The 14236-nt window shown below is 51.5% G+C and overlaps 1 protein-coding gene across 1 annotated transcript in view; it reads right to left on the bottom strand.

Moving 5' to 3' along the window:
• Window positions 1-9424: 9424 nt before the first annotated feature.
• Window positions 9425-14236, bottom strand: part of DTNB (dystrobrevin beta) — a 48484-nt gene continuing 43672 nt past the window's right edge. Inside the window, exon 10 of the mRNA XM_041405603.1 lies at window positions 9425-9553. Coding sequence (XP_041261537.1) covers window positions 9425-9553 — 129 coding nt within the window. The remainder of the gene's footprint in view (window positions 9554-14236) is intronic.

Below are 14236 nucleotides of genomic sequence, written 5' to 3'. Positions count from 1 at the left end.
TGTTTATTGCAGCCCTCGAGCAGGAGATTCCCGACTGGAATTAGTTTGGCTTCAGGCTGAGGCTGAGCCCTTTGGAGGTACAGCAGGGCCCACGAGAGCAGCCACGGCCCCGGGAGGGTGAGGATGGCACCAAACCAAGCCTGGCACTCCTGGGGCTGGGGAGGGCACACAGCCCTGGCAGGGAGCAGCCCTGGCACCGGGCAGGGCCGGGGCAGGAGAGATGGATTGATGAGAATTCAAAAGAAATCCGGAATAAACTGCTCAGGATTAAACCCCAGAGCTGGGGGTGCCTGCTGCTTCTGCTGGGTGGTATCCAATATCCAATGTCTCAGTATCACAGTATCAAATATCCCAATATCCAATATCCCAATAGCTCGCAGCGCCTGCCGTGGGAAGGAGCTCAGGAGCTCAGGAGCTCAGGAGCAGGCAGGGACAGGCAGGGCAGGGACAGGCAGGGCAGCTGCACACAGGGACAGAGCTCCTGCCACAGCCTGATCCTGATCCTGATCCTGATCCTGATCCTGATCCTGATCCTGCCACACAGCCTGATCCTGATCCTGATCCTGATCCTGATCCTGTCCCACAGCCTGATCCTGATCCTGATCCTGTTCCACAGCCTGATCCTGATCCTGATCCTGATCCTGATCCTGATCCTGCCACACAGCCTGCTCCAGATCCTGATCCTGATCCTGTTCCACAGCCTGATCCTGATCCTAATCCTGCCACACAGCCTGCCACAGATCCTGATCCTGTCCCACAGCCTGCTCCAGATCCCAGATCCTGCTCCAGATCCTGCTCCCAGATCCTGCTCTTGCTACAGATCTTCCTCTAGCCCCTGCTCCTGCTTCCATATCCTGCTCCAGATCCCAGATTCTGTCCCAGATCCTGCTCCAGATCCTGATCCTACTCCAAGATGCTGCTCCAGATCCCATATCCTGTCCCAGATCCTGATCCTGCTCCCAGATCCTCTCCAGATCCCAGATTCTGTCCCAGATCCTGCTCCAGATCCTGATCCTACTCCAAGATGCTGCTCCAGATCCCATATCCTGTCCCAGATCCTGATCCTGCTACAGATCCTGATCCTGCTACAGATCCTGCTCCCAGATCCTGCTCCCAGATCCCAGATCCTGTCCCACATCCTGCCACAGATCCTGCTCCTGCTCCCAGCTCTGCAGTGGAACAGCAGAGAAACACTCCTGGAAAAACCAAGCCCACAGGTCACCCCTGCCATGGCAGGGACACTGCCACTGTGCCAGGGTGTCCCAGTGTCCAGCCTGGCCTTGGGCACTGCCAGGGATCCAGGGGCAGCCCCAGCTGTGCCAGGGCCTGCCCACCCTGCCAGGAAACAATTCCTCATTCCCAACATCCCATCCATCCCTGTCATGGGGTGGCTGTGCCACCTCCATACCACTTAAAATCAAAGCTTTAATGTCAGAAATTTACATTCCATGGGTCTGGAGTCTATCCCAAACCCCCACGGAGCTGATGGAGCGCTTGAAATGATTCCTCCCAGAAGAAGTGCTCCATGCCAGCCCCGTCTCTGCTTTAGCAAGCACACACAACCAACAGGTGCCATCATTCCCCATCCCATGTTGTCATCCCAGAAAAAGGGCAGCCTGTGAGCTGACAGCCAAACCCAAACACGATATCTGCAGGGAATTACTCTCCGACAGCCAGGAAACTCCCACCCCGACAGAGAATCCCTGAAAAGGAACAGGAAAATCCTCCCCAGTCCAGCTGTGCCCCATCCCCACCTCGTCCCCAGCCCGGGGCACTCAGGAATTCCCTGGACACCCCAAACCTCCCTGCCAAGGCCTGAGCATCCTTTCCATGGGGAAATTCCTGCTGCTGTCCAGCCTGAGCCCTCCTCGAGGCCATTTCCCCCTGTCCTGTCCCTGTCCCCTGGGAGCAGAGCAGCAGCTACAGCCTGGAGGAGGATGCAGGGAGATCAGGGGATGCAGAGTGCCCCAAAGCAGCAGGAAATGGCAGAATTTCTGGTTTTGCTATTGCTGACCCAGCCTGGCTGCAGCAATGCAGGTGAAGGTGGCTGCAGAGACACCTCCTTATTCCTGCAAATCTGAGGAAAGCAAATCCCTGGTTCCTTCAGGAATGCACATCTGGGGCTCCAGCACTGCATCCAGCAAAACCCCTGGCTCCGAGGCTGCATTAACATTTCTGCCTACATTTTTCATATCTGCTGAAGCAGTGAGAAACACTGAGATAACAGAGCTTCCACCACTCTGAGTGCATTTAAAAAACACTCTTGTCCTGGTCTTAAAGGTGCAAATTCCAGCACCACCTGGGCAATATTCTAACCATTATTTCCTCACATTCATTGCTAAAAACGTCTTGTTTCATTGTTGTGGCTGCCCCTGGCAGTGCCCAGTGCTGGACACTGGGGTTTGGAGCAGCCTGGGGCAGTGGCAGTGTCCCTGCCACGGCAGGGGTGGCACTGGTGGCCTTTGAGGTCCCCTCCATCCCAAACCCGGGATTCTCTGATTTTTCACATCCCATATTCATTATTCTGAAGGTGCCTCCCTTCAGCTCCTGCCAGGCCCATGTGCCAGCGTTCCAGGATTACAGAATAACAGTTCCAGAATAACAGAATTTCTCTCTTGTTGGTGTTTTTAGAGACACCCAAGCACTGCTGCAGCCCTGGGGGCTATCCTGCATTCCCCGAGTCCTTGGCTGGACACTGCCCACATCCCCAAAGCCACTCCCAGCCCCTGGACCACCTCACTGGGTCCTGTCACCATCCTGGGTTACAAAATCCCCCCAAAATTGCACATTCAGGCAGACCACGAGTCCCTAAAGCTGCTGTGAGCCATTCTTGATCCAAACCCCCTGGCACAGATCCCTCCCCAAAAACCCTGCCCACGTCTCCTGCTGGCTGGGGCTCTGTTTATTGTCTCCTCCATCTTCCAGGGCTCCTAATTAACACCCCTATGTCATTAATGCAAATGAACCCCGAAGAAATTGTGGGAAATAAATCTGCAGAAATTTTTAAAGACTTGACAGAAAGTCTATATAGTGTGTATTTGTATGTAAACTTTGAGATAAAAAATGTTAACTTAGAAATATTAGAAAAATAGAAATAGAAATATTAGAAATAGGATAATATTATAAAATATTGTATAATATAAAATAGGATAAATATTGTTGAGAGAAAAATGGAATTAAAAGTAAGTTTTAAAAGTTTTATTAAAAAGTTAGATATTATAGAGGAATAGAATTATAAAAGATATGTTGTATTAGGATTCATAAAGAGTAATTTTTAATAATTAGTTTTAAGACATTTATAACATAGAGTGGTAAAAGTTGATAAGTTAAAAAATGTTTATAGTGTACTGTAATTAGGAAACAGTTAATTGTTGATGGTGACAGTGTGAATTGTTTCTGGAGTCTATCCCAAACCCCCACGGAGCTGATGGAGCGCTTGAAATGATTCCTCCCAGAAGAAGTGCTCCATGCCAGCCCCGTCTCTGCTTTAGCAAGCACACACAACCAACAGGTGCCATCATTCCCCATCCCATGTTGTCATCCCAGAAAAAGGGCAGCCTGTGAGCTGACAGCCAAACCCAAACACGATATCTGCAGGGAATTACTCTCCGACAGCCAGGAAACTCCCACCCCGACAGAGAATCCCTGAAAAGGAACAGGAAAATCCTCCCCAGTCCAGCTGTGCCCCATCCCCACCTCGTCCCCAGCCCGGGGCACTCAGTGCCACACCCAGGAATTCCCTGGACACCCCAAACCTCCCTGGCAAGGCCTGAGCGTCCTTTCCATGGGGAAATTCCTGCTGCTGTCCAGCCTGAGCCCTCCTCGAGGCCATTTCCCCCCGTCCTGCCCCTGTCCCTTGGGAGCAGAGCAGCAGCTACAGCCTGGAGGAGGATGCAGGGAGATCAGGGGATGCAGAGTGCCCCAAAGCAGCAGGAAATGGCAGAATTTCTGGTTTTGCTATTGCTGACCCAGCCTGGCTGCAGCAATGCAGGTGAAGGTGGCTGCAGAGACACCTCCTTATTCCTGCAAATCTGAGGGAAGCAAATCCCTGATTCCCTCAGGAATGCACATCTGGGGCTCCAGCACTGCATCCAGCAAAACCCCTGGCTCCGAGGCTGCATTAACATTTCTGCCTACATTTTTCATATCTGCTGAAGCAGTGAGAAACACTGAGATAACAGAGCTTCCACCACTCTGAGTGCATTTAAAAAACACTCTTGTCCTGGTCTTAAAGGTGCAAATTCCAGCACCACCTGGGCAATATTCTAACCATTATTTCCTCACATTCATTGCTAAAAACGTCTTGTTTCATTGTTGTGGCTGCCCCTGGCAGTGCCCAGTGCTGGACACTGGGGTTTGGAGCAGCCTGGGGCAGTGGCAGTGTCCCTGCCACGGCAGGGGTGGCACTGGTGGCCTTTGAGGTCCCCTCCATCCCAAACCCGGGATTCTCTGATTTTTCACATCCCATATTCATTATTCTGAAGGTGCCTCCCTTCAGCTCCTGCTCCCTGCCAGGCCCATGTGCCAGCGTTCCAGGATTACAGAATAACAGTTCCAGAATAACAGAATTTCTCTCTTGTTGGTGTTTTTAGAGACACCCAAGCACTGCTGCAGCCCTGGGGGCTATCCTGCATTCCCCGAGTCCTTGGCTGGACACTGCCCACATCCCCAAAGCCACTCCCAGCCCCTGGACCACCTCACTGGGTCCTGTCACCATCCTGGGTTACAAAATCCCCCCAAAATTGCACATTCAGGCAGACCACGAGTCCCTAAAGCTGCTGTGAGCCATTCTTGATCCAAACCCCCTGGCACAGATCCCTCCCCAAAAACCCTGCCCAGGTCTCCTGCTGGCTGGGGCTCTGTTTATTGTCTCCTCCATCTTCCAGGGCTCCTAATTAACACCCCTATGTCATTAATGCAAATGAACCCCGAAGAAATTGTGGGAAATAAATCTGCAGAAATTTTTAAAGACTTGACAGAAAGTCTATATAGCGTGTATTTGTATGCAAACTTTGAGATAAAAAATGTTAACTTAGAAATATTAGAAAAATAGAAATAGAAATATTAGAAATAGGATAATATTATAAAATATTGTATAATATAAAATAGGATAAATATTGTTGAGAGAAAAATGGAATTAAAAGTAAGTTTTAAAAGTTTTATTAAAAAGTTAGATATTATAGAGGAATAGAATTATAAAAGATATGTTGTATTAGGATTCATAAAGAGTAATTTTTAATAATTAGTTTTAAGACATTTATAACATAGAGTGGTAAAAGTTGATAAGTTAAAAAATGTTTATAGTGTACTGTAATTAGGAAACAGTTAATTGTTGATGGTGACAGTGTGAATTGTTTTGGTTTTTATATCAGATTGAAAATAGAATAAAAGTTTTTGAAATGTTTTTTAGTCACCCCACCTCTAAGTAAAAAAAAAAAGGTGAATCCAAGAGGAAAGGCCCCTGGGGGCTGAGGGTGCCCCAGCCCAGTGCCCCCCCTGCTCTGCTGGCACCTCCTGGCAGCTCAGGCTGGCATTGCTCAGCTCAGCCCCGTTGATGGTGACATTGTTTTGGTTTTTATATCAGATTGAAAATAGAATAAAAGTTTTTGAAATGTTTTTTAGTCACCCCACCTCTAAGTAAAAAAAAAAAAGGTGAATCCAAGAGGAAAGGCCCCTGGGGGCTGAGGGTGCCCCAGCCCAGTGCCCCCCCTGCTCTGCTGGCACCTCCTGGCAGCTCAGGCTGGCATTGCTCAGCTCAGCCCCAGCTGTGCCACAGCCCCTGTCCCCAGGCTGGGACATCACCCAGACCTGCTGCCAGGACCCCCGGACACAGCAGACCCTCCCTGCACTGGGAAATCTCCTCAGCTTCCCCAGGGACTGCAAACACGGACCGGGAGCTGCGGCGTGCCCGGGGTCACCCCGAACCCCAAAACTGGGCAGGGAAAAGACCCCCAAGAGCAGCAGGTCCCACCTGAGCCCGGCAGCACTGACAGAACCAGAGCACACAGCCTCGAGCTGCACCGAGGGAAATTCAGGCTGGAGAGCAGGAAAAAGGTTTTTCCAGAAAGGTGATAAAGTTCTGGAATGTTCTGCCCGGGGAGGTGGTGCAGTCACCATCCCTGGGGGTGTTTAACAAAGCCTGGATGTGGCACTGGGGGCCAGGGTTGGGTTGGGGTGCTGGGGATGGGTTGGACTCAAGGGTTTGGAGGTCTCTTCCAACCCAGTGATTCTGAGAATTCTGGGAATTTTGGGAGTTTTGGGAATTCCCGGGGAGGTGGTGGAGCCACCATCCCTGGATGTGTTTAGGAGAAGCCTGGATGTGGCACTGGGTGCCAGGGTTGAGTTGGGGTGCTGGGGCTGGGTTGGACTCAAGGGTTTGGAGGTCTCTTCCAACCCAGTGGTTCTTGAATTCTGGGAATTTTGGGAATTCTGATCCTCACCGTGTCCCCAGCACAGAGAACTCAGTGCCACATCCAGGTGACACCTGCAGGGATGGGCACTCCAGACCTCCCTGGGCAGCCCCTGCCAAGGCCTGAGCACCCTTTCCATGGGGAAATTCCTCCTGGTGTCCAACCTGAGCCTGCCCTGGCCCAGCCTGAGGCCATTTCCCCTTGTCCTGTCCCTGTTCCCTGGGAGAGGAGCCCGACCCCCCTGGCTGTCCCCTCCTGTCAGGGAGTTGTGCAGAGCCACAAGGTCCCCCCTGAGCCTCCTTTTCTGCAGGCTGAGCCCCTTCCCAGCTCCCTCAGCCCCTCCTGGGGCTCCATTCCCTTCCCAGCCCCTCAGCACAGCTCACTGCCCCTCGCTGCCCCTGTGCCAAACCTGGAAACCACTCACAACCACTCCTAACTCATTGTTTTCATTCCTTCTACCCAGTTTTGTGTTTCCTCCCTCCCTCAAAGAGCACAGATGGGGCTTCTCCCCTTCCAAGCCTTGTTTCCCCTGGAACCTTTGGCCAAGTATTGTTAAACTCCCCTAGTTATTAATATTTCCATTCTTTATTTACTCAGCTGCAGCAGAGCTCAGCTTTTCTGCAGTCTCTGGCCCTGTTTATTTGTGGGTGCTGATTCCCTCACCCAAATCAAACACAGTCAGCCCCTGGGCACCCCAAACTCCCTGGGGCCTGCAGCAATTCCTCCCACAGAAAACCTCCCCTGCCTGCAGCCCCTCAAGCCACGGCACTGGGGTTTATTGTTGTTTTTGTTGTTTCAGGGGTGGCACAGAAGCCCAGAGGCCTCGTGCCCCTCACACAAAGGCCAGTGGGTCCTTTTTGTCCCTGTGGTGTCCCTGGGACAGGAATCCCCTGCTGCCAAGCTCTCTGCACAGGTCAGTGCCTGCTGTCCCAGAGCTGTCCTTGGACCAGCAGGCCCCACGTCCCCATGCTGTGGCTTTTTAGGGCATTGGTTTTATATTAATTAAAGCTCTCAGCACACAGCAGATGCCTCTGAGCTGCTGCCAGGAGTGTCTGGGCAGCTGTCCCTGTCCCCACGTCCCTGTCCTTGCAGGAGCTGTCCAGCCCTGTCCCTGCAGGAGGTGTGACATGTCCCCATGTCCCTGTCCTTGCAGGAACTGTCCAGCCCTGTCCCCACTGTCCCCCTGTCCCTGCAGGAGGTGTGACATGTCCCCATGTCCCTGTCCCTGCAGGAGGTGCCCAGCCCTGACCCCACTGTCCCTGGAAATGGGAATGGGGATGGGGATGAAAGGGAATGGGGAAGGGAATGGGAACAGGGATGGGAACAGGGACAGGAATGGGATGGGAATAGAGATGAGAATGGGGATGGGAACAGGAACTGGGAATGGGAATAGGGATGGGAATAGTGATGGAGCAGGAAGGAAAGGCAGGGATGGGTCTGGAAGGAAAGGCAGGGATGGAACAGGAAGGAAAGGCAGGGATGGAGCAGGAAGGAAAGGCAGGGATGGAGCAGGAAGGAAAGGAGGGATGGAGCAGGAAGGAAAGGCAGGGATGGGTGGGAAGGGAATGCAGTGATGGGTTGGGAAGGAGAAGGGAATTCCAGGCTGGGAAGGGAAAGGCAATGCCAGGTTGGGAAGGAAAGGCAGTGATGGGTTGGGAAGGAAAGCAGTGATGGGCTGGCAGGAGAAGGAAATTCCAGGTTGGGAGATGGGAAGGGAAGGGAAAGGCAGTGATGGGAAGGGAAAGAAAAGGCCATGAGCTGCTGGGAAGGAGCAGGCCGTGCTGTGGGCCATGGACAGCCCTGTCCCTGGCTCTGCTGAGCCATTTGCCTGGAGAAGGGGATGAACTCCAGCCCTGAGCTGGGCAGCAGCAGCACTGACCCTGCCTTCTCTCCAACCCGAGTGCAACTGCCCCAGGGAAAGCAGAGCAGGATTTACATTCCATGGACTCACACCAATCCCTCCCTGCACCAAGGCAGCTCTGGGAGAGGGGGGGATCCTCAGGGAGGCAGGAGCTGCAGGGAACCAGCACAGAGCAAAGCAGGAATCAGCCCCAAGCTGGGCTGGCAGCAGCTACTGGTGCAGGTCTGGAGCTCTACACTGCTCACACCACCAGGAAAAGCTCTGCAGCTCTCACCTGTCCAGCTTTTTGGCAATTTAGCCTCCAGCCTGTCCTTAAGGAATGCCACACTGTTAAAGGAGGGAGCAGAAGAGGCAGTCAGTGGAAGCAGGGGGTCTGGGGTGGGCACAGGGCCAGGGACATCCTTGCTCTCCACTTAGGGACTGGGGCACAGCCACTGCCAGGGGAACCTGTGCTCAGGTAAAAGCAGGGATCAGCTCCCCTCACCCTCAGGCTGCACACAGCTCCACCCTGGTGGGAATGGGAGTGCTGCCCTCTCTGGAATTAGATCCCAGTGCTGCTCCTCCTCATCCTCTCCCACGGACGGGCAGAGCTTCCCCCCAGCCTCTGGAAAATGGCTTCAGCTTGTTTGGGACTTTTTCTCTCAGTTTTTACTTCTGAGGTGAAATCTGAGCGAGGGGGGAAGCAGAGAGGCTGCTCAAACCCACACCGGTGCAGTGCCATCCCACCAGCTCCACAGGGAGGTGACAACAGCAGGTGACAATGATGCCACGGAGGGGGGACGTGGATGTGAGGGCCCCAGGGCTGACCCACGTGTCTGACGTGGTGCTGCTCAGATAATTCCATGTACAGTGAACGAGAAAGCAGAGCCTGACCCAACACAGGTGACAGGTGCCACTGCTGGGGACAGGGAGGTGGCAGGGCTGCAGGCAGGACACAGCCAGGCCTGGCTGCAGCTGCACCAGTGCCCCCCAAAGCCCTGGGACCCCTCACGAGCACAGCCCCAGAGGGGTCTCCAAGAAACATTTACAACACAGCAGAGAAAAACCTGAACCTGAACTCCACTGCAGGCCCAGGGCTGCTCCCTGCCTGAGCCTGGGGCTGGGGAGGGGGCTCAGGGGGGCCTTGGGACTGCCCAGCCAAGGCCCCTGGTACTCACACGATGTGGGCCAGGTCCAGGGGTCTCTCGGGCTGCTCGGGGAACAGCGGCCGGGGCGGGTCCCTGCTGGGCACACAGCCCAGGGACTTGCTGATGGCGTGGCTCAGCTTCTTGGCAGGGGATTTCTGGGGGAAAACACAGTGAGTCTGGGGGCTGCTGGGGGGAAAACAAGCACAGGTGAGCCCTGGAAGGAAGGGCAGGGGCAGGTGAGCTTTCAGAGGAGCAAGCTTTTGGTTACAGTTCAGGAGTTACAAGGCAATATGTAACTTCCTAAACTAACAGATGCCACAGGATTTATTTTGCTTTTTTAACCTATCACTTTTACTTCTGCTGCAGTAGGGACACTTTCATCTAATGCCTGCTAACTCACAGGCACACATGCTTTTATTATGATTTCTAAACTCAGTTTTATTATGATTTCTAAACTCATTTTATTCCATACAGCCTCACCTTTTCATTACAAACCCTTCACTGTTTCACCCAACACAGTTTCTCTCTTATTTAAGGGATATTCCTGCTTACAACTCCAAAAACACACGGTTATGACTTTTCTGCTAAATGTCTGTGGGTTGCACTTTTACATTTACATTTTTACATTTACATTTTTACATTAACCTAAGTGTCCTTTAAGGCTGCAGATTAAATTCTTCAGTGTCTGTAAAGTTTTTCTGATTCTCACACTAAATGGCCTCACAGCATCAGTGACCCCCGGGTCCTTGGCAGTGCTGGAATGACTAAATTCCTGGAGCAGGAATGACCAAAAAATGGGGATTAAATCCCATGCTGACTGACGGAATTAATTCTGAAAATGCTGCTGTGCTCACCGAGCTCCCAGCAGTGACATGGAACCCTGGGGATGGTCTTTTCCAACCCTGATAATTCCATAATTCCATGGACACGGCAGCTCAGCCATCACCTGGCAGCTCCTCCTGCTGCTGCCCCTCACTGACACCCCAGCAAAGGGCAGCCCTGGCTAATTACTGCTGTGCAATTAATTACTGCTGCTGTCCAGCACTCCAGGGTGCAGCTGGGACCAGCTCCCAAGGGGCATCCAAATGAAAATTCAGATTACCACTGGCAATTACTGATAATTAGCAGCAGTTACTACCATGGAGTCAATTCCTGCTGATGTCCAGCCTGCCCTGGACATTCCTCATTCCTTCCAGGTCCTGGAATTTTTATTTATCAGCCCACAGCTCCGTCCTGGGGAGCAGCAGCATTGTGTGAAGGCCCTGGAGAGCCTCTGGATCCCAGGGAATGGGAACTTGGTCACCCCAAAATCAGCAAATCCTGCAAGGGTTTGTGTTGGGAGGGACCTTTAAAGCTCAACTCATTCCACCCCTCTGCTTTAATTCCTCTGAAATCCAATGGAAATCACAATTTGATTTCGTGTCACTTGCTGGCTCCACAGAGAATTTCAATTATGCACACAGATGTGATTACTCCAAACTTACAACCCTCATCTTCCTCAACTAATCCTTCCCCTGCTGAAAATGAAAAAAAATAAATGACATTTATTTGTCTCTGAATTTGTTCATTTGGGGGGCTGGGGACAAGGATGGAGGGACAGGAGCCAGGGAATGGCTCCCAGTGCCAGAGGGCAGGGCTGGATGGGAGATTGGGAATTGGGAATTGTTCCCTGGCAGGGTGGGCAGGCCCTGGCACAGCTGGGGCTGCCCCTGGATCCCTGGCAGTGCCCAAGGCCAGGCTGGACACTGGGACACCCTGGGACAGTGGCAGTGTCCCTGCCATGGCAGGGGTGGCACTGGCTGGGCTCTCATTAACTTTCTTTTCCTTGGGCCAGGTCTCATAAACCCTCAAAAGAAATATAACACACCCAAGGAGAGCTCAGCTATTGCTTTGGGGACATAAAATAAGCAGGATGGCTTCTGCTGCAGTGTTAGAAACAAAAAAGGTTTAACAAAAGGCAAAATATCAAACAGAAAAACTCGAGCCAGGTGCAGAGGTCTGCTCCTGGTAAAAAACACCTCACAAAAGCACTTTGGCTCTTTTGTTCTCTTCTTTTCTACCTGATGGCTCAGGTGGGACTTTTTGGCTTCTATCTAATAAGATGTTCTCTAGTTTTTGGTGAAATCCCCGAGGTCCTGTGAGGTGGCTTTTCATTTAATCCTTGAGAGAAACTTCTGGGGTTCTTTCCTTATTTTGGGGACAAAGGCTAGATGTGCCACTGTGTCATTAGGGAGCTCACCTACAGGCTCTGAGGTCCCTCCCAACTCCAACCACATCATTAAACACTAATTAACAATCAGGAACACCTCTGGAGCTGAGCTTCCGCCTCCAGGATGTTCAGCCAGAGCAGCTCCTTGCCCTCCCCTGCCTGTCCCAGAGTGGATTCCCCATCCCTGGAGGGTTTCAAAGCTCTGTGGCTGTGGCACTTGGGGACAGGGGACAGTGGTGGCCTGGGCAGAGCTGGGGGTGCTTGGACTCAATGGTCTCACAGAGCTTTTCCAACCCAAGTGAATCCAGGATTCCATGATTTTATAAATGTTACAAAAACCACAGAATCAGCTTTCTGAGATTCCTCCTTCAGCAAACTCACAGCCTTTTCCACATCCACACCCACCAGTGAAGGACACTCGCCTTTTGCTCACATCTACCAAACAATACTCAAATAAATTCCTGCTTCTGTCTCTTCCTGCATGGAATAATACAAACCCTTGGCAAAGATTTGCCTCTAGTTATTGTAAGGGTTTAGGGAACCAAGAATTCTCCTAAATCCTTCCAGGGATGGGCACTCCAAACCTCCCTGGGCAGCCCCTGCCAAGGCCTGAGCACCCTTTCCATGGGGAAATTCCTGCTGGTGTCCACATTGGCACACCTGGGCACACCTGGGCTGGTGTCCAGGGGCTGGCACAGCACCCCCAGGACCTTTCCCAGCTGGTTTGGGTGTTTGGGGATGCCCTGGCAGCCGCTCCCATGCCCATTCCCGTTCCCATGCCCGTCCCCATCCCCATCCCCCTGCCCATCCCCGTTCCTATGCCCGTTCCCATTCCCATCCTGTTCCCATCCCGTTCCCATCCCCGTTCCCATCCCCATTCCCTGTATGTAGATACCGTATTGCATGTATATATAGTATGTAAATAATATATTATATATGTAAATAATATATATTGTATGTGTATATATAGTATGTGATAATATTAATAATATAATATATTAATACAATAGTACTATTAATAATTCATTAATATTTATATAAACAATAATGTTACCAATAAGTATATTGATCACATCCACCATAACTGTGGAGATATTTCTTACTGAGCTCATTCTGGGTCACAAACATTGAAAATACACCAGGAAAGTCAGAATTCAGACTTTGAATTCTGAGGGTGGAAAGGCAGGAAAGAACATTTCTTGTTTTGCTGCAGGAGAGCAGCAGCCCCTTTCACCCTGGTGAACTCACCAGGGGCTCACAGGACAAACACAAAATAAAGAATTTTTTTTAAAAATTAGGATTGAAATTTTCATAAAATTGACATAAACACTCGGAGAAGTTAAAAATAGAATATTAAAAGGATGGCACTGGATGAGCTTTAATGTCCCTTCCCACCCAAACCATTCCATGTTCCCATCATTTAGACCTCCCTTTGTATTAAAAATCCCAGCCTGGATTTACATGCATTTAAGGGAATAATACCTACTGTTAGGTGGGATTAAACATTCCAGAAGTTGATTACCCACAGAGTTATAAAAAGGACAACAGAATTTTCCTTTGCCTCCCAACTCCTGCCTGCTATTTAGCCCAATTTTCTCAATTAAACAGTAATGCTCTAATGACTCTTCCTTCTGAAGATAACTATTAATTACAATCCCATCATCATCTGAACTTCTCTTTGAATAAGGGGAAGGCTGGGCTCAATCTTTTGCCATAAAATAGGTTTTTCTCCATAAAATTGCCTATAATTCCCTGAGCTGAGATTATCACCCTGCCATCAAACTGCACAGCACTGCTCAGCTCCCTCCTGTGAGGCTCCTTAACTTAGAGTTTTCCAGAAACACATTTACAACTGGCAGGAGAAGAAGAGAAAAATGCAGAAATTGTGTTAATTCTTTAAAGATGCCCCAGGATAAAGGTCCTGGATAAAGCACTGATGGCCACTGGTTTGTTTTTGTGGGAGGAGAAGATACTACACCAACGTCATTCCAGAACCCCTGGGGATGGAGAAGCCCTCCAGGACCACCCAGTCCCAGCTGTGCCCCATCCCCACCTGGTCCCCAGCCCAGGGCACACAGGAATTCCTGGGACACCCCCAGGGATGGGCACTGCAGCCCTCCCTGGGCAGCTGTGCCCTCTGCCCCAGCCTGGAACATTCCCTGGGCCTGCTGTGACCCCAGTGCAGGACCCAGCTCTTGGCCTTGTTGTCCCTCACCCCGGTGGCCCCAGCCCATGGATCCAGGCTGTCCTGGTCCCTCTGCAGAGCCCCCTGTCCCCAGCAGATCCACATCCCACCCCTGGGGCTGTCCCTGAGCTGAGCCAGGGTGGTGCCCTCGTGCCCTGAAGGTGTTGGGCAGGAGTGACCCAGCCCTGAGCCCCTGGTGCCCATGGATGTGTCTCCATGCCAGGTTTATCCAGACAGGAATAAACAACAAACCCACTCCAATTCCCTGTTTACACCCTTTGGTGTTTGGAAAAGCCCCTGGAGCAGTTCTGCTCCAGACCCTGAAGTTGCCTGAAGGAATCAGCCTGGAGAGGCTGCTCCACATCGAGCTACCCAGGAGGAACATTCCCACCCAGGAGGAACATCCCTACCCAGCAGGAACATCCTCACCCAGGAGGAACATCC

Source organism: Onychostruthus taczanowskii, unplaced genomic scaffold (genome assembly GCF_017590055.1).
Source record: "Onychostruthus taczanowskii isolate IOZ18803 unplaced genomic scaffold, ASM1759005v1 scaffold238, whole genome shotgun sequence".
NCBI lineage: Eukaryota > Metazoa > Chordata > Aves > Passeriformes > Passeridae > Onychostruthus > Onychostruthus taczanowskii.
Note: the sequence above shows the minus strand (reverse complement) of the source record. Positions and strands in the feature narration are given on the sequence as shown.